The following is a 20,749-nucleotide window of genomic DNA, read 5'->3' on the forward strand; positions in this document are numbered from 1 at the left end:
AAGACACAGCTAATTTAACAACAAAAAAAGCAGAGAGTATCTTTCTTTAACATCTGTGTTACAGAAAATTACTTGCTTGCCATTGATATTTGAGCACACAGTTGATAACTCATTTTATGAACAGATTAAAGGAAAAGACATCGATTGATTCACGATGCCCTGATATGAAGAAAAATTTTGCATCTAGCTTCAAAAATAAAGTTTTCTTGGAATTATAGAATCCTAGGATTGCCTACCCAAGCCTAAAATGAGAATTAAAATTATCCTTAGGAATTCAGAGACAGTTATTTCTAAGTAAGCTATAGTAGTTTTTGAGAGAATGTATTTTAATTAGCTTTAAAATCTAGTAAAATGAAGCTATAGTTAATGGTTATATATTAAAAGTCTAGATGAAATCTTTCACTGCCATAAGAGGTTTGAAGAAAATATATTGAAAAAGTTTTAAAACGTTAAAATATTTATAAATTCCATTCCATGTCACTTAAATGAAATTCTATTTTAATATAAGGAATAGAAGGGCTATAAGAAGACCTAAATTTAGAAAACAGATTCATTCATTCGTTCAACCAATATTTATAAAGTATGTACTAGGTCAGGTATTATTTGAGTGATAAGAGATTCAACAAATACAAAACAGAAATTCGTTTATCTTGCCATTTTTATTTGATGAGAAAGACAAGAAATAAGATCAATAAAGAAATGATGTAATATGTCAGATGATACCAAGTGCTAGTGATAATAAAATGTGGAATGGGGATAAATAGAAATGGCAGGTGAGTAAGTATCAGTGTGTGTGTGGCAGGGGGATGGTGAGGGAGTCCGTAATAAAACATCTGATTGTCGTTTATCTCTTGTTCTTGCAATGTAATCTCTAAACACTTGGAATATTGTGTTATACATGATAGCTTATGCTAACATGATGCCTTATGGTGAGTATATAATAACTGAGGCTCATGAAATGACTCAGGGTGGGGATGGCCACACTGATCATCTTAGGGTAGGAACTAGCCCTGCCAGAAATACCGTCCATGTTATTAGAGGAATGAGACTTTTAGCTATGTGATATCATCCCGACCTCCACAGAGGGGAAGGGGCTGAAGAGTGATTTTAACCATGCGAGCAATGATTCAATCCATCTTGCCTATACATAATAATAAAATCCCAATAAAAACTAGAGATGCAAAGCTCAGGTGAGCTTCTTAGATTGGCAATACTCCATAGATACATAAGCACAATAGATGTCGTGAAGATAATAGATCTCTGAAAACAGAGAAGTTCTGCATTTGGAACATTCTAAGTCCAAGATGCTCTACGTGTCTCATCCTCAGCTAGTTCTAATTTATATATTTTTGTTATAAGAAAACTGTAATTGTAATTACAGGGCTTTCCTGAGTTCTATGAATAGCTCTTGTGAGTTATAAAATCTGATGGAGTCCAAAGGGACTCCATATTTGTAAACAGCTAGTCTGAAGTGAAGGTAGCCATGCGGACCCTAAACTTCTGACTGGTGAGAGAAATCTTGGACCAATTTTGCAGACTGGAAGATTAAACTTGACTTTCTGTAGCTCTGGGTAAGGAAGCTTTGTAATATTTAATAGAAAATGAAGTGAAGAGGAGAAAAGGGATGAGTCAAACAGTTGTTTGGGGAAATAGTATTTCAGCAGAAGGGATGGAAAACAATGATCATGAGAAAAATGTTTGCTTAGAGTTTTCCAAGGAAAGCAGGGGGGACAGTGTGACTAGAATAGAGGCAGGAAGGGAATGAGTGTAGGAGGTGAAGTTGGAGAGGGGACAGTAAGGTCACATTACTTAGTGCCATGTGTGTCTTCAAAAGTATTTTGTGTCTACTCAGAGTAAGAGAGGGAGGAATTGGAGGGTTTGCACAAAGAAAGAACAAGATTGACCAGGCATGGTGGCTCACGCCTGTAATCTTAGCACTTTGGAAGGCCGAGGTGGGTAGGTCACGAGGTCAGGAGTTCAACACCACCCTGACCAACATAGTGAAACCACGTTTTTAATGAAAATACAAAAATTAGCCAGGAACGGTGGTGGGCCCCTATAATCCCAGCTACTCAGGAGGCTGAGGCAGGAGAATGGCTTGAACCCATGAGGTGGAGGTTGCAGTGAGCCAAGATCACGCCATGGCACTGCAGACTGGGTGACAGAGCAAGACTCCATCTTGGGGGGTGGGGAAAAAAAGGAAACTATAAGATCTCATTTACATTGTTTAAAAAATCATCTGTCTGTAGTGTTGGGAATAAACTACAGATGGTTCAAGAAGACCAATTAGGAGGCTACTAAAATAGTTTATGTGAGAGTTGATGGTTACTTGAACTAGAGTAGTAGTGGCAGAAATTGAAAGAATTAGATCTTACATATATTTTGTAGGTAGAGTTGTTACTAGGCCGATAGATTAAAGAGGAAAGGAGCAGGCAAGGTTGACTTCAAAGATTCTGGCCTGAGAAACTGGAAGAATGAATGTAGTTGACATTGCTGAGATAGGAAAGACTGCAAGAAGAGCATGTTTGGAATGCAATATCAAGAGTTCATGGCTGGGCATGGTGGCTCATGCCTGTAATCCCAGCACTTTGGGAGGCCAAGGCAGGCAGATCACTTGAGGTCAGGAGTTTAAGACCAGCGTGGCCCACATGGTGAAACCCTGTCTCTACTAAAAATACGAAAATATGCCTAGCATGGTGGCACATGCCTGTGATCCCAGCTACTTGGGAGGCTGAGGCAGGAGAATGGCTTGAACCTGGGAGACGGAGGTTGCAGTGAGCTGAGATCTCACCACTGCACTCCAGCCTGGGTGACAGAGCAAGACACTGTCTCAAAAAATAAATAAAGTAAAATAAAATAAAATAAAATAAAGAGTTCACATGTTAAGTTCACGTGTTAAATTTTACATCCAAATGGAGATGGTAAGTAGGCAGTTGGAAATTTGCTGTTACTCCTGATTTTATTGATAGAATCTCTGCATTTCAATTAGATCCACAAGTTTTTATTTAACTTGTATTTTTTATTGGAATGACCTTGTCTAGAATGTGACACACATTCCATGATTAAAAATGAAAAAATAACAGAAGTTAGAATAGCTTTGTACTGAATAGGAGATTAGACAATATTATTTCAAGGTAACTTCAAATTCATTTAAAGGGCATAATATTACTTTTGACCAAAAAAAAAAAAAAAAAAAAACTTAAGTCACAGAAATTTTCTTTTAGGAAAAATTACCCAGAAAACAGTTAACTGAAACAATTTAAGAATAAAAAAATCTTTGATCATAAAATACTTCTGATCATATGCTAATGAAATAAAATGCTTCCATGAGAAATATTTGAGGACTGAAATGAGACATCATAAAGCTTCCAAATAATAGAAAACATGAATGTGATATTTTTACTTAGTAATGATTAGTAAAATAATTGGGAGAAAAAAATTATTGAAAAACAACATTCCATTATATGAGGAAGGTAGCAAGCATATCTTTATTGTTACCTCTCTAATATTAATATAGATTTGAAATTATTTTGGTCAAAGGTTTTCACCAATTAAGATTCTGAAATGGATTACTAATATAAAATAGATTATTTTGTATGTATCACCATTTTAATGGTTACAAATTCAGTGTTCTTAGATGCTCACTTTGAAAAATTCATTACACATGATATAGGCTCAATTCTGCATGTATGTGTATTGCAATAAAAACTGATTTAAAATGTTTGTTGTGCTGACATCTTCCTCCAAAAAGTAGTATCATTGCTGTCTGAGCACCTTAAAGTGGCATATTTGGTTGTTTTATCTTACTTTTCCTATAAACAATGTCTTTTATTGATTTTCAAATACTTATTCACATTCTGGAGGTTGTGTCTTTTCTCTGTTGATTGTTTCCTTTGCGGTGAAGACTTTTTTAGTTTAATACCGTCCCATTTGTCTAAATTTGATTTTGTTACCTGTGCTTTTACAGTCTTAGCCATAACATCTTTGCCTACATCAGTGTCCTATAGTGTTTTCCTCTGGTAATTTTATGGCTTTAGGTCTTAAGTTCTTAAATGTAATGTTCTCCCAGTTACATTAACAATGTTACTCAATTTACAAATTTCAATACAGCTATAATATTTAAAAACACACATAATGCAATATAACAATTCATAGGATATACAATGCCTATATTTCCCCAAAGCATAGCTCCTTGTCCTATTCTCGTCCTACCATCTCTTCAGACAGACCTTCCTCGGGAACCAAATTGAAGTAGTCAGTGTTTATCACCTCATATTGTTCTATGTACTTTAGCTGTCCTTTTTCCTTTTTCTCATGAGAGGCTAAGAAGTCTCATTCAAACTATCATTTGATTGTTTTGTTGACAACCTGAAATTGTGCCTGACTCATAGTGTGCAGATGGGTACAACAAGTAAGAAACATCACAACTGATGTGTGGTTACCTCTTCGTCCTTCACAGTAAATGTTCATGTTTAAAAACTACTACCACATGGGAAATAGTTCACAGATGACAATTTCTATACTTTCAAGAAAAACAGTACTCCAAACCAAATAATGTGAAATTCTGCTTCCAATAACTATTTGTTGTGGCAATCAGACACCCTGGGATAACTTTTCATTTTCTCACATGCAAACTATTTTTTACCATGTGCACTCCTGTAATCCCAGCACTTTGGGAGGCCAAGGCGGGTGGATCGCCTGAGGTAAGGAGTTTGAGACTAGCCTTACCAATATGGTGAGACCCCATCTCTACTAAAATTACAAAAAATTAGCCAGGCATGGCGGTGTGCACCTGTAGCCCCAGCTACTCAGGAGGCTTAGGCAGGAGAATTGCTTGAACCTGGGAGGCGGAAGTTGCAGTGAGCCGAGATTGTGCCGTTGCACTCCAGCCTGGGCGACAGAGTGACACACCATCTCAAAAAAAAAAAAAAAAAACAGATTTATTAAATTAAATTAATTATAATATTTATTAACTATATACCCAAATAAAATGAGTTTAATATCCACTGAATTTTATTAGAGCAAGTTAGTATTAACTCACGAATGCATTACGAGTAATTTAATCATGCTGGTTCCATTTTAATCCACAAAGCAATGTCCTGGGTAATTTGTTAGTTTTATAAAACCTTGTATTTCATGGTTTTCTACAAGCTTCTAAGATAAATCTTTAAAGATAAAAGGAAAATGTATTTTTTCTTTGGATACTTACACATATACGCAAGCTATCATAGTCTGCTTGGGATGATATAACAGAATACCATAAATTGGATAGCTTACAGACAACAGAAATTGATGTCTCATATTCTGGAAGCTGGGAAGTTCAAAATCAAGGCACTGGGAAATTTGGTGTCTGATGAGAGAGCTTACTTCTTGGTTCATAGACAGCAGTCTTTTTGCTGTGTCCTCACATAGAAGGGAGAAGGGAGCTATTTTAGATCTGTGATATAAGAGCACTAATCTCACTCATGAGGACTCTGCCCTCACCACCTAATCACCTTCCCAAGGCCTCACCTCCTAATGACAGGTGACAACATGCTAGCAGCCCTTGCTCTCGGCGCCTCCTCGGCCTCGGCGACCACTCTGGCAGCGCTTGAGGAGCTCTTCAGCCCTCGACGGCACCGTGGAAGCCCCTCTCTGGGCTGGCTGAGTCCAGAGCCACCTCCCTCTGCTTGTGGGGAGGTGTGGCGAGAGAGGCGCAGGTGGGAACCGGGGCTGCGGGCTGCACTCGCGGGACAGTGCGAGTTCCCACGGGCAGGCGCGGGCTCGGGGGCACAGCACACGGAGCGGCCAGCTGGCTCCGCCAGCCCAGGGCAGTGAGGGGCTCAGTACCTGGGCCAGCAACTGCAGAGGTTGCACCGGGTCCCCCAGCAGTGCCGGCCTGCCAGCGCTGCACTCAAATTCTCGCCCGGCCTTAGCTGCTTTCTGGCGGGACAGGGCTCGGGACCTGCAGCCCGCCATGTCTGAGCTCCTTCTCTGCGGTGCCCCGTGGCACCTGGTCCCATCCACAGCCCAAGGGCTGAGGAGTGCAGGGGCGGCTCGGGACTGGCGGGCAGCTCTGCCGGCAGTCCCTGTGCAGGATCCACTGGGTGAAGTCAGTTGGGTTCCTGAACTGGATGGGGACTTGGAGAATGTTTATATCTAGGTGGAGGATCGTATGTGCACCAATCAGCACTCTGTATCTAGCTAACCTTGTGGAGACTTGGAGGACTAGCACTCTGTGACTCTGTCTAGCTCAAGGATTGTAAATGCACTAATCAGCACTCTGTGTCTAGCTCAGGGTTTGTGAATGCACCAGTCAGCACTCTGTGTCTGGCTCAGGGTTTGTGAGTACACTGGTTGGTGCTCTGTATCTAGCTAACTAGCACTCTGTGACTCTGTGTCTAGCTCAAGGATTGTAAACACACCAATCAGCATGCTGTCAAAATGGACCAATCAGCTCTTTGTAAAATAGACCAATCAGCAGGATGTGGGTGGGGCCAGATAAGCAAATAAAAGCAGGCTGCCCCAGTCAGTCAGTGGCAATCTACTCCGGTCCCCTTTTGCAGCGTAGAAGCTTTATTCTTTGGCTCTTTGCAATAAACTTTGCTGCTGCTGTTTCTTTGGGTCCACGCTGCCTTTATGAGCTGTAACACACACTGCCAAGGTCTGCAGCTACACTCCTGAAGCCAGCGAGACCGCAAACCCACCGGGAGGAACTAACAACTCCAGACGATGCTGCCTTTAAGAGCTCTAACACTTACTATGAAGGTCTACAGCAGCTTCACTTCTGATAGTGAGACCACGAACCCACCAGAAGGAAGAAGCTCCAGATACATCTGAACGTCTGAAGGAACAAACTCCGGACACAGTTTTTAAGAACTGTAACATCGCGAGGGTCTGCGGCTTCATTCTTTAAGTCAGTGAGACCAAGAACCTACCAGTTCCGCACACAGTGTTACCTAATACCATCACATTGGGAGTTAGGATTTCAACATACGAGTTTTGGAGGCACACAGGTTTCCAGCCTATAGAGCAGACAAACGGGTGTGTGCGTCTGTGTGTTTGTCTATGTATTCTGTAACTCGAATATTAGAAATACCCAAAATAACTGAACAAATATCATTTATATAAATTTTTATTTTATAAGATACAAATGAAACACTGCTAACAATGCCAAATTATATAAATTAAAAACTTATATTTTGAGCTTCAGAAAAAATCAATCTTATCTATTTATTCATGCCCAGTGCCTACAATAAACCTAGGAAAGTATACATTGAAAAAATGCTTTTTGCAATGAGAAGTGAGTAGCTTTCAGAACTTTGGATGTATGTTGGATCAATTCACTATCAGTTCTAAAACAAAAACTTCACTTTATTAAAAAAGAGAAATTCACCTTTTCTCATGTGTTAAGTTGAAGTAAAATGTCTTGTAAATATTAATTTTCTAAAACTCACATTGACTAAAAACTCACACTGATTCTTCAGGTGCCATGAGATAGCAAAACGTTTGACTTCAACTTCCTTCATCTGCTAATGAGGTGTCATTTTATAGATGAATTTCTCTTGAGCCTGTTCACAAACTAAAATCTAACTCAAGAGTTTTCAAGGCCCACTTACATTCTCCATCTTGACTTACTATGGTTTGTTAAGAAGGTCTTTATAACTGTATTCTTTTTGTTTTCTGGAAGATGTAATAAAGGCAGAAAAAAAATAGTTACTAAAGCAATGTGAACTGTATTATAATGCAGCTATGGATAGAGACTATAAGAGGATTATTTACAATTTAGATTATATTTAATGCAAATATCTAAATCTTCACTTTTATTAGTTGCTTCCTCCCATCTCCAGATATTTCTATTGCTAACAGTAGAAATGAGAAAAGTGATTACTGAAAAACAATTCCCTAGATTCATTATAGTTTGTTCAGTTTTTTTTTCTTTGTTAAATAATAAGGTTTGTTATTTTTAGGCAGGAATCAAGGTACCCAGAGGGACAGGATTATAATAACATACCCTAGAAATTTGCAAAAATTCAGAAATTAACTAAGGAAGATTTCTCGTATTTAAATATACTGTGCTATAAGAGTCCATGGCCAAGCGGCTTATTAAACTTTTACTGTTTCATCATTCCTAACTTGTGGATTGGAATACATTCTCAGCTTCACGGAGAATTTGGATATAGGTTTTTATGAGAAAAAAGAAGGGAAGAGAAAGGGAGAGGAGAGGAGGAGAGAATAACCCTACAGGAAATATATAATCTGTATGATCCTGTACACAAATTTGATCAAAGGCAAAACATTTCAATGTGCTAAACTTTCTAGGAAATAAAAAAGAAGACTTATTTTTACTCAGCTCTAATAAAGAGGAACAAATTACACTTCAGTTAAATACTAGGAAGATGACATATCAGCTGCACATAATTTTCAAACTTTAAGAAAAATTAACAGCTGTAGTTCACGCAAAAATATGGGATGAGGCTTCATCACTAGAAATAAGCAAAGACCAATTATGATATAATATAGCTTGGCATGTGTTATCAAAGTGGATGCCTCGTAAGAAAGAAAGAAACATTTTGTTTTAAGGGGAAATAAAAACATATACACAAAAATGCAAAACTGAACCCTGCATATAAGGTGAGACTTCTTGAGTGATTTCTGGTATCAGGAGTCCTGCCTTACTCTAATCATTTGTTTTATTACTAGGTCCTAATGAAGAGTCTTGTTCATGTTGTCAATCAGTGTTGTTAAGCTCTGTTCTGCTCAGGAAATAAAAAGGAGTTTAAAAAAAAAGGCTTAAGCACACAGAAATATGTTTCTCTTTTTAATCCAAATCAAAATCTTCATGTAGATTTGATTTTAATCCAAATCAAAATTTTCACCGTTGCTGAGATGTACTGTTTTTTTAATCCTAAATTTCTAACTGGGAATCAAGTGCCCACTTAAAGCACATTTTTATATATTATGAGAACATTTTAAAATTAATAAGTATTTAAAAGAGGCTTGTGTACTTAACCCACTCTCCTAAATACTTCACTAAAGTAGTTGGATAGAGTCATGAAAATAAATTGATTCTCAGTGCACAGTTCTCTTCTAGTAATTTCTTTGTATTGCACATCTTCAGTTATTCATCAGCTGAAAGGTCAAAGAGTCGCCAGACAAAAGATCTCTAAGATCTTTAGTACACTGTTGGTATGATGGATGAACAAACCTTTCATGGTCTGGAAGATCATTCTGTCTTCTTTCCTCTGCATTGTTTGGATATAAAGGTTTGCATAATTAGCTGGTGAGTTAAAGAGGGATACTAAGCAATGTTTAGCCGCCTCCAACTCCAGAAAATGAATTGGGCTGAATACTAAATCGTATTACAGAAAATTAGACACTTTTTCTTTTCCTTCCTTCCTTCCTCCCTCCCTTTCCTTCCTTCCTTCCTTCCTTCCTTCCTTCCTTCCTTCCTTCCTTCCTTCCTTCCTTCCTTCCTTCCTTCCTTCCTTCCTTCCTTCCTTCCTTCCTTCCTTCCTTCCTTCCTCCCTCCCTCCCTCCCTCCCTCCCTCCGTTCCTCTCTCCCTCCCTCCCTCCCTCCCTCCCTCCAGTCTCTCCTTTCTTCCTTCACTCCTTCCTTTATTCTTCCATTTTTCCCTTTATTCATTAGCTGAGCAAGTGCATCCAGATGTCTTCCCTAATTTCGAAATGTGAAGATGCATTATGTTTGTACCCATTTTCATTTTCTAGTGATAGCAAAGCAACTGTTATCATTTGGATGTGATCATATGAATCCCAGAGGAGTGACAGCCTAATGATCTGTAGAGAGCTCAAATGTACTTTCAAATAATGGCACTAGAACACTTATTTTAATAAGGGGGCAGACTTTGCATTAATTATAGATAAGAAAATAATCTCAAACTTGAAACAAATTGGCTTCTTTTTTGAGTCTTCCACATTCTATCAGTTTTGCTCTTATTCACGTCTGTTTGCGTTAGTCTGTGCCACAAAATTGATGGCAGCAAGCCCACAGTTTCAGGAATGAGCCTAGGAATTGCCAAAAAAATGTCCTGGAAACTTAGTTTTATAGTAGCACATACAAATCTTAAAATAGCTTGATTTTAAAATGAATACTTAAATATTAGAAAAGACCTGGGAAATAATACTCCAGGAAAATTATATGAAAACTTAATTGTGATGTTTTTCCTTAATGGGTAGTTTCAGCATATTAAATAAATATTCTTGAATTCAAAGTTATTGACTTTATATCACTATTCACTGGAGGTCCCTATATTTGGCTAATCACCTCCATTAGACTTTAAGGCTCCATAATAGCAGACAAAATGTCTGTTTTGTTGACTCTTGTCGCCTTGCATAGAGTCAATGTTTGATAAAAGGCTGTTTGGTAAAGGTTTTACCTAAATAAGTAAGCCATTAGACTAATTGTATCAGAATGAACTTTTAAAGTGATTAGAATTATACCGCATACACTTGAAACTACAGTGTATCCTTTCAAACGAAAAAACAAACTGTGTGTGTGTGTGTGTGTGTGTGTGTGTGTATTTTCTCTTCTAAACAACTGGTGTGGATGTTGGCTATGATATTTTGAGGTTGTTTGAGATCTGTTTCAGAGGTATATGAGTAAATTTAAGAAGAATATACTTTAAAAACATTTATTAGAAATTTTGTATCTATTAGACACTGAACTAAGCACTTTTTATGCAAAAACTCAGTTAACATTAACTGTGATTATTTGAAAGAGGCAATTTTATTATTCAGATTATATAGATAAGGAAGCTGAGATTGTCCAATGTCACACAACTTGAATGGCTGAGGTAGGTGAATTTTCAAATCTCAAAGCCTACAATGTCAAAAACATATATCTGGTGTTTTCATGGTTTCAACTAAGTACCTCAACATTAATATTAAAAAAAATTACTGTTTCCCAATAAAAAGCAATTTTTGCTGAGTGTTGTTGTGTATGCTTGTAATCCTAGCTAATTGGGAGGCTGGACTGAGTTAGAAGGATTGCTTGAGTCCTAGGCTTCTAGATCTGCCTGGGCAACATAATGAGCTCCCCATTCCAACAAAAAAGAAGAAAGCAGTCTTCTCATGCAGATTTTATAAAACAAAACAAACAAACAAACAAAAAACTAGAGTATATAGTTGCATACAGAGATACAAACGGAACATAAAAAAATTTCATTTTCAATGATAGAATTACAAATAATACAGTTTTTAGGATAATATCTGTGCCTGTGGGTGACTATCTCGTCTCGTTATTTCTTTACTACTTATTCAAAACACATACTTATATCATCTTACAGATAACTTGGTAAACTTTGATAAATAAAACATTTTTCAACTTTTAAGTTGAAATATTTTTTTTTCTATTTTATTTGAAATCTTTACGAAAATCCTATCCAATTTTCAAAATATTTTCTCTGTATTTAGCATTGTGTTTCCTTCCGAATGGCACAGATCTCATCTTGGAATAATGAGAATATAATTGCCTTACATATTCTTCCTGCTTTAGAAAAACTGTATGTTATTTTAGTTGAAGTTCCTTTTATGAACCTACACTCCTGCCTAGTAGTGAATTTAGGTTAAAAGTTTTAAGGTATTGAACCTACTGTCATTTTGTGTATAATACAAAATGTGTCTAATGTGCGAAGAGGGGATTTTAGGTAATATAATGAATTTAGTGAAGCTAAAATTTTAAATATATCTATGTGTATTTAATTTTATTTGTAGATCTACATAAAAGATGTTGTATATAGGGAAAGTAAGATGTAACAACCAAATGTGCCACATTAAGGTCCACAGACAGCAATGACACTATTTATGGAGGAAGCTGTCAGCACAACAAATAAACGTTGGAAGTCAGTTTTATTACCATAAACATACATACAGACTCGAGCCTAAATCATGCTTAATGAATTTTTCAAAGTGAGCATTGAACATTGAATTTGTAATAATTAAAATAGTGATATACAAAATAATCTTATTTCATTTTAATAAAACATTTTAGATACTTAGCTAATTGGTGAAAACCTTTAACCAAAATAATTTCAAATATATATTAATATTAGAAAGGTAACAATAAAGATATGTTTGCTACCTACCATATAAAATGCCATGTTATTTTTCCATAATTCTTTTTTCCCAATTATTTTACTAATCATTAGTAAGTTAAAAATATCCCATCCATATTTTCTACTATTTGAAAGTGTTACAATGTCCTATTTAGCCTTCAATTATTTCTCATGGAAGTACTTTATTTTATTAGCATGCAATCAGAAATATTTTATAATCAAAGATTTCTATTCTTAAATTATTTCAGGTAGCACTCTTCTGGGTATTCTTTTCTCCAAACTTTTTTTCTGTTACTTGAATACTTTTTTTAATCAAAAATAATATTAGGCCCTTTCAAAGAATTTAAAGTTATCTTGAAGTAATATTGTCTAATCTTCCATTCAGTGTTTTATTCTCTCTAGAATATCTGCACAAAGCTATTCTAACTTCTGTTTTTTCACTTTTAATAATGGAATATGTGTCACAATCTGAACAAAGTCATTCCAATCCTTGATAACTTTATTCATTACTATATCTAGTTGGAAAAACAGACCTGCACTCGGGCCCTACTAGAATTCCAGGCCCTGGGGCTATTTTTATTTTTTTTCTCAAAGAGAACTGTGTCTTTATTAATAACAAATATAATACTAAGCTAAACAATATCTCCATAAATTTTACCCAGGATTCTCTGTTTTTTCTGTAGAATAAATCTAAATTCTCCCTATGACATAATTTTAGTTGTACTTGACACCAGATGTATTCACTATTGCTACTCTCTCTCCATGTATATAGACCTCAAGACTTAAGATAACTTCTTTATTGTGAAAAAATTAGATTACTCTTTTCTGGAGAAATAACCTATGAGAGCCAGTATTCTGTTGATTTTTTAAAAATCCACAATAAAAAAACTGAACTGACTTTTTTTCAGGAAGCTGTTTGTTATTCAATAATTGAATATTGTTGCCTGACATGTGCCAGGAATGTGGGCAATGGATATAACAGTAAACAGAACCTATAAGTCACTGATTGCTGAGATCCATCAGTTTAATGACTGGAAATAAATAATAAATTGATTAATAGATATGAATTAAGGTAGTAATATCATCTATGAAGAAAATACAAGCATGATAACCAAATTTTTTTTAAAATGTGGTAATTTGGAACTGACTATTGAGTCATAGAAAGGAGTTCTCAGCTGAACTGAAGAAGGGTATTGAAAAACAACCTTCCTTCCTGCCCTTTTTGGCTACAGCTTTCTAGCTTTTCCAAACAAATAGAAACGTGAAAAAGATGAACAGACTGGACTTTGCAGCTCTCATGCGTGCTAAATATAGCACAAGCAATTCCTTCTAGACTCTTCTGAAATGACAGTGATGAATGTGATTTCTGAATGACTTGCTAATTGCAACTAAGTCAGTCACAGGATTTCGTTTCTTATGTCCAAGGCAGATGTGCCATAATGAAAATGGCAAGGGTAATTATTTTATACTGAAAACTATTATTTAATAACTTATGATTTAAGGGCAGTGTACCTTGGAAACAATCTCATGACTTTCATTCAAAAATGTATCTGAGGGAATGCTGAAGAATCGGAAGCATCTTGTTTTATTAAATTTTATACCGCTTTATAATTACAGCTACAGAAATATTGTAATGATAAGATTTGTTTTTTGCATTTTGTATAAATACATAATTATGAAATATGGAACAAAACATGTAATATATGTTATAAAAATAAATAAATAGAAAGATTTTGAAATTAGAAATTAGAAAATGTCTTTTCGGATAATGTTTACTTACTACACCGAGCATGGTAACTTTATAAGAAAGATGAGAAGTATCCCTGCCAACAGTATATTCATCTTATGTTTAACTCTTGTTTTTCTGATTTTAGGATTCCTAAGGTATTATTTTAGGTACCACAATTTAAAATAATATTTTACAATCAAGACACACAGGTGGAAAAAGTAACCCACAAAAATTAAAATACTTAAAAAAATGTTAGTTGTGTGACCTAAATTTCCAATCATCAGTTGCTTTATTTGTAAAATAGGGATATTAATGCATTTTACACAGAGTGGTTATAAAAACTACATGCAAAATCTATCTGGAATACTTAGAACCCTGCTTGGATCTTAATGAAACATTTAATAAATGGAAACTATCAAAGGAAGAAGAAGATAATGAAGCAGAGGAAGGGACTTTAATGAAGACAGCTACAATACCATCCTATTACCAATCTAGCTGTTGCTTACAGACTCATCCGTAGGTATACTCAGATCTATTTGCACATACAACAAAATACATATATACATATTACTCACTGGGCAAGTTTACACAATAACCATGTGAGGTAGGTTTTATTAGAGAAACAGAGACATAGAGGGAACAATTAGCTTGGCAACTATGTGGCAAGCACACCTTCAAAATCAAGCTGTTTTCCTCTAATGCCATGCTCTTTTTGATGCATCATATTATGTTGGAAATTCAATTTAAGTCAAGGTGTTTTCTTTGAAAGTGAAAAAGCCCAAGAAATTCATACTTAAAGGTGTGTTTCGGTTTTTTAACATCTAACCTGAATTGTTTTAATATTTTTTTGAAACTAATAAAACATATTTTTAGAAATTTAATTAAAAGTGATTAAAGTAAATAGTATTACATTTTAAAAAATGTTTATAATTTTAAGAATCATCATTCCAATTCTTTTTTAGGAAGTGCATTCTTTCAGACATGCATTTACCAGTAAGTCACACTATTTTTTATATTGTTTATATAATGATAAGAGTTTTAGCCACAAAATAGGTTTAGTTAAAGTACTTATTTATTTTTAGGCTGTACCTGTTTTGCTACTACCATTTTAGCCAGTCATAAGCTGTTGGGAATAGGTCTCTGAACCTTCTTCTGTTTTTGAGTGCTGACCAATTCATGAATCATTATTTGCTCAAGTAACCTCTGTTAAATTTAGTTTTCCTAAAGCATTTTCTTTTAACACTATAAATCAATGATTCTCAATGGGAAGAAAAATTAGAATGAGGAGAAATTTTGGTAATTAGTAGACACATCCATGTAGCAGATGGTACCAGACTGATTTTCAGGACTTTTAAATTTACCAACCAGAGATTGTATTAAAGATATATACGTCCCCTTTTCACCTTTAAACTTACTGTTATTTTGGCCTGGTGTGGTGACTCACACCTGCAATCCCACCATTTTGGGAGGCCGAGGGGGGCAGATCACCTGAGGTCAGGAGTTCAAGGCCAGCCTGGCCAACATGGAGAAACCCTGTCTCTACCAAAAATACAAAAATTAGTCAGGTGTGGGAGTGGGTGCCTATAATCCCAAGTACTTGAGAGGCTGAAGTGGGAGAATTGCTTGAACCCGGGAGGCGGGGTTGCAGCGAGCTGAGGTAGCACCATTGCACTCCATCCCCTGGGCGACAAAGCAAGACTGGGTCTGAAGAAAAAAAAAGAAAGAAAGAAAGAAAGAAATTGCTGTTATGTTGACCTAGTATTCCAGAAACAAGTAAGACCTTAATACTTAAATGTTGTAAAAAGTAAAAAATCAAACTACGATTCAGATTCTGAGTTCCCAAGACATAACCTCGCCCCAAATTTCTTTTCTCTATACACTATTTTGACAAATATATCCGTTTTTGTTTCTAATTATACTTACACGTGGTGATTCACATCTGTGTCTCCACATTCTTTCATCCACAATATCTTCCTGAGGTCTAGTCATAATATTACACACACTGCATATACACCTATGTTTAGCTATTACCCACTTCAATGTTGCAGAACCACGCTATATTAACCTTCACTGTCCCCAGCCCATACATTTTATGTTCTGTAATTTCATTAATGTCCCCAACTTGTTTCCAGTAGCACATTACACTCTGAGGTGAGAACTGTATGCTGCATGGTTTGGAATCACCAGCTTTGCAACTGGAGTCTGCTACTAAAAGCTGGTTGAATTTGCATGAAGCTATTCAAATTATCAGAGCATATTTATCCATTAATTTGCAATAAGTGATATGAAGAAGACCAAGTTGGTTGGAGTATAGTGAGCAGAGAGATTATCTTATCAGAGATTGTCAAAGAATTTGTCATATGGGCCCATTTAGATAATGATAAGAAATTTAGATTTTATTCAAGATAAAATACAAAAATCACTGAAGAATTATTAATCAGGCAGTGCTAAGATCTGGCTTATATTTTGAAAGGATCGCTCCAACATAGGGAGGAGAATAAACTATGAAGAGAAAAGGGTGGGACCAAGGAGACTGGCTATTGTAGTAAACCAGAAAAGATCCCTTGGTGGCTCAGATTAGGCTTTTAGTTCTGAAGATAACGAGACCTAAGTTACTTTCAGATCCATTTTGAAGGTCAAGATGACAGGAATTTGCTGATGTGGAATGGGGAAAAATTTTAAAAATAGCAAAATTGGTTTTTTTTGGTAACTTAATGAAGGAGACATTTACAGAGATATAAATTTATGAGCATTTACATGATGTTTAATATCATAGAAACAAATGATTTAGAAACAAATGATTTTGTTTGTTTGTCTGTTTTTGTTTTGTTTTTTGAGACGGAGTCTCGCTCTGTCGGCCAGGCTGGAGTGCAGTGGCAGGATCTCGGCTCACTGCAAGCTCCGCCTCCCAGGTTCACGCCATTCTCCTGCCTCAGCCTCCTGAGTAGCTGGGACTACAGGCGCCCGCCACCACGCCTGGCTACTTTTTTTGTATTTTTAGTAGAGACGGAATTTCACCGTGTTAGCCAGGATGGTGTGGATCTCCTGACCTCATGATCCACCCGCCTCAGCCTCCCAAAGTGCTGGGATGACAGGCGTGAGCCACCACGCCCAGCCAATAGATAATACATATATATTTTATATATAATATAAAATATATATTTTTATATATAATATAAATATATATATTTATAATATAAATATATATATAGTTCTAAGGAAGAGTTCAGGAAAAGAGAAGAAAAGAGATCTAAGAACTTAGCTCTGGGAAGATTTAGAGATTGGGAAGGTGGGAATAATCCATCTAATAAATAATTACTCATATATTAAAAAAGTATTCATTGACTACCTATTGTGTGCCTAATAATGTCGTAGGTACTGGGAATATAGTTGCAAACAAAATAAATGAAAAGTCCCATCTTTTTAGAGCTTACATTTTGGTGAAAGAGAGAGAGATGAGCAAGATCAATCAGTTAAGTAAATACATGCCAAGGAAAAATCTAAGTGTGTAGGAAGTTGCAATGAGTTTCTAACTCATTCTATTCACTTGTTTAATTCTGTAGTACAGATACTATGATATTGTACAGCTAAGAAATTTAGTATGCACGTCTAAAAAAAAGGTCATATTCTTACTGAGCCAAAACAACACTCTCACACTTAATCAATTTATTTAACAATAATCTCTTAATATCATCCAATACCCAGACTATATTTCTGACTATTCTAAATTACTAAATATGTAATGGGCATAATAATTATAAACAATGTAAACTCTTAAAGAGAATTCTGACTTGGTTATTTTTCTAAAGGTCAAGTTGACAGAATTTACTAATTAACTGGCTATGGAGAATGATGATCAATATTGATCTTGAATTTTTTGGCATAAGCAAGAGAAAGAATGAAATTGTTTTTTTAACTGAAGTGGGGACGTATATAAGGAGAATATTAAAAGTAAATTAAGAATATATAAAGTTTGAAATGCATATTAAATACTTAGGTAGATAGGTACATAAGGCACAGGGGTTTAGGAAGAGACCTGGGCTGCAGATCTAACTAGAAGTCATCAGTATGTAGAAGTTAGCTAAAGCAGTAAAACTGACTGACATCACCCATGGAATAAACATGCACAGGAAAGAGTTGTCCAAGGACTGAGCTGCAGTACACTACAGTATTTCGACATGAGAAGAAATCACAAAGGAGACTAAAATGGTAAGACTAGAAAGGTTAGAAAAAAAAAAACTCTGATGATTCCTGGGTTTCCATGACTCCACTGAAACAGATGCTTCAAGGAGAAGAGAGATTACATGCACATCAAATACTGATGATAGGTTAAGATGATTCAGAAATAATTAAGTGACTTGGCAACATGGAAATACAGACCAATATGAGAATAGTTGGAATCAGGTAACTGGGATAGTGAAATCGTTTAAATAAAGAATGAGAGGATAAAAGTGGGCAATTGGTAGAGGTAAATTATTAGTGAGTTTTGCTGTCAAGAAGAATATGAAAATGGGAAAGTAGTTATTAAACAGTATGAGGTCTTTTTCAGATTACGCATTTTTTTCCCAGCAGTAAAACTACATGAATAATTAAATGGAGGGCAAAAATGATTTTTAAAAAAAGAAGAAAAATACTTTTAGAACTAAATTCTTGCATAGTCATGTGTGAATGGGCTCTAGAGAATCCCACCGGCAAGTCTAGATGGGAGACAAGGGCATAATTGACATTGCAACTGGAGGGAGTTAGAGAGGACTTGGCCGTGGTTTTTGATAGGTTAATCGATTTTGTGATCTGATTAATTTTGGATTTTGTTTTCTTGTGTGTGACTGCATAAAAAGCAAGTTTGTAGCTGTGCGAGTAGAGAAGAAATTTTTGAGTTTTGGGAAGACAGAACAGGTATAAATATCCTTTAGGAGCGCTGAGGGAATAAATTGGCTAGAGACATTAATGCCAGGCAACATTAAAGAATCTCTTGAGTTTAAGGTCTTGAATTTATTAACATAGTGTGCATACACGTTTATATCCAGACACATTAATTAAGCTGTTTGATAGCAATCACATATTTAAACATAAACAAGTTTGTGATTCTTGCAGGTGAGAAAGATTAGATAAAAAGGTCAAAGCATTGCATAGTTTATTTGTATAAACACTGAAATAATTAAAAATGTTTACAAGATTTTTAGCAGATAGAAGGAAAGTGAGCTAGATGCTAAAACATCTCCAATGGATGAGTAAGATTCAGCAGGCTTTAAGCAGATGAATGCAGCAAGAATAAAATGTAAATCGTATACTCTGATATAATCTAGTAGAATCTATTTCAAGAGAGTTTATTCTGTGGAGGAAGGAGGAATAATGTTTTGAAAACAATGACAAGCTCTTAGTAGGCATATATACGTATATATGGCTGTATGTACATGAGTAGTGGAATAAAAAAGCCATCACTTGAGAGGGGTGAAGATGAAATAGAAACTTCACGATCAGTCACGCATCAGTTAAAGCCAAAAGGTAAAATAAGTGTTCATAAATTGAAACTGCAGTTAGTTTTGCTGCCAGATTGCAAATCCCAAAAGAAGAGTTGAGGGCTTTAGAAGCTTAGAAAATGTATTAGTTTGACTAATGTCGATTTCAGTATAGGTTACTAAAGGTTACTGACAGGTTACAAAAACCTCTTTCCAAAGGACTTTCAAACATGTTTCTTAGTGGCTTACAAGGTTTTGTTACATATTTTAATGATTTAACATGGTATTTGCACACTCATATGCACATAGGCAGATGGAAAGACATGTCTCTTCATATGATTTGGTAAGATCTGAGATACAGCACAAATGGATGACAGCAATAACCTAAATCATTAAGCATAACGATCATATTTTTAATCTTTACCAATCTTTCACTTTTATTTTGGTTAAACTTACTTTCTTTGCATTTAGAAATGCCACAATTCTTTTTCTAATTTTTAAAACACTTCGTCTTACTTTAATTTTCAGTCCTACACACGTTCTTAACTCATGAAATAGCCCTGGGTATTGCTAAGTAAGAAAACTGAATCACATTCATTGATTTTCCTTTCTTCTCACACACTCTTCATATCTACCTGATTACCAGAGCTCATAGATAATATTCCCTGAACATCTGAAATCCATCCTCTGGTTTGTCTTTTCATTCCCAAAGTTACTCCCCAGTCTACTGTATTGCTGCCCCGGAATGTGACAATGTGTCTCTTCTCATTCTCCCTGTCAGCTTTCTAACTCTCTTCTATGCCATTCTCTCTTCTGCACACAGAATGATTTTTCTAAAATTCAAATCTGATAGCATTCTCCCCTCACACTAAAGAAGAATTTTCGCATGGTGCTCTTGGCATGTGATCTGAAACAAGCTTGGTTTACAAATGTACAATCTGGTTTCTTCATAACTCCCCAGATCATGTCTCCTCACACCTGACCTTTTACTTTCTCTTTCTCTATCACCTCTCGGTCTTTGCCTGTACTGTTTCACCTTCCCCCAAAACTTTTTATTTTTTTGAGAAAGGTTTCTGTAAGCTTCTAGGACTGGACTGGGGTTCCCCTATGTTTATTTCCTAAGCCTGTAGTTAACCATGGTATAGTTCTCATTACGTGGTTTGGTAAATTGCTTATTTGCTGTGATCTGCCAGCAGTAAGTGGTAACCTCTGTGATGGTAGGCCTGCATTTTATTCTACGATATACTCATACTGACTCCATAGCACTTAGCCCAGTGCCTGGCTCACAATTGGTGCTCAATAAGTATTTGTGAAATAATTATAGTAAATCATACAGATGTGAGGTAAAATTTAATATAAAATATCAGATATTTTATGATCATCATTTACATTCATAATGTTGGATAAAACCAAAAGGTATTAGAACCAGATACACAAATAATGATGTAAACACATCTTTATAATAATCATTATATAGTTTTTAAAGTCTGCCTAAATAATAGCCAAAT

General features: G+C 35.6%; 1 protein-coding gene across 2 annotated transcripts in view; it reads right to left on the reverse strand.

The window, feature by feature from the left end:
- BCHE (butyrylcholinesterase) overlaps positions 1-20,749 on the reverse strand; it is a 68,420-nt gene that overhangs the window by 16,274 nt on the left and 31,397 nt on the right. Inside the window, exon 3 of one of the 2 annotated variants that reach the window (XM_050779966.1) lies at positions 14,774-15,486. The exons of the other annotated variant lie outside the window; for it this stretch is intronic. Within the exon in view, the coding sequence (XP_050635923.1) occupies positions 15,285-15,486 (202 nt within the window). The 3' untranslated portion in view covers positions 14,774-15,284. Of the gene's footprint in view, positions 1-14,773; positions 15,487-20,749 lie in introns of those variants that run through there. 2 annotated transcript variants of the gene reach the window in all.

This window comes from Macaca thibetana, chromosome 2 (genome assembly GCF_024542745.1).
Source record: "Macaca thibetana thibetana isolate TM-01 chromosome 2, ASM2454274v1, whole genome shotgun sequence".
NCBI lineage: Eukaryota > Metazoa > Chordata > Mammalia > Primates > Cercopithecidae > Macaca > Macaca thibetana.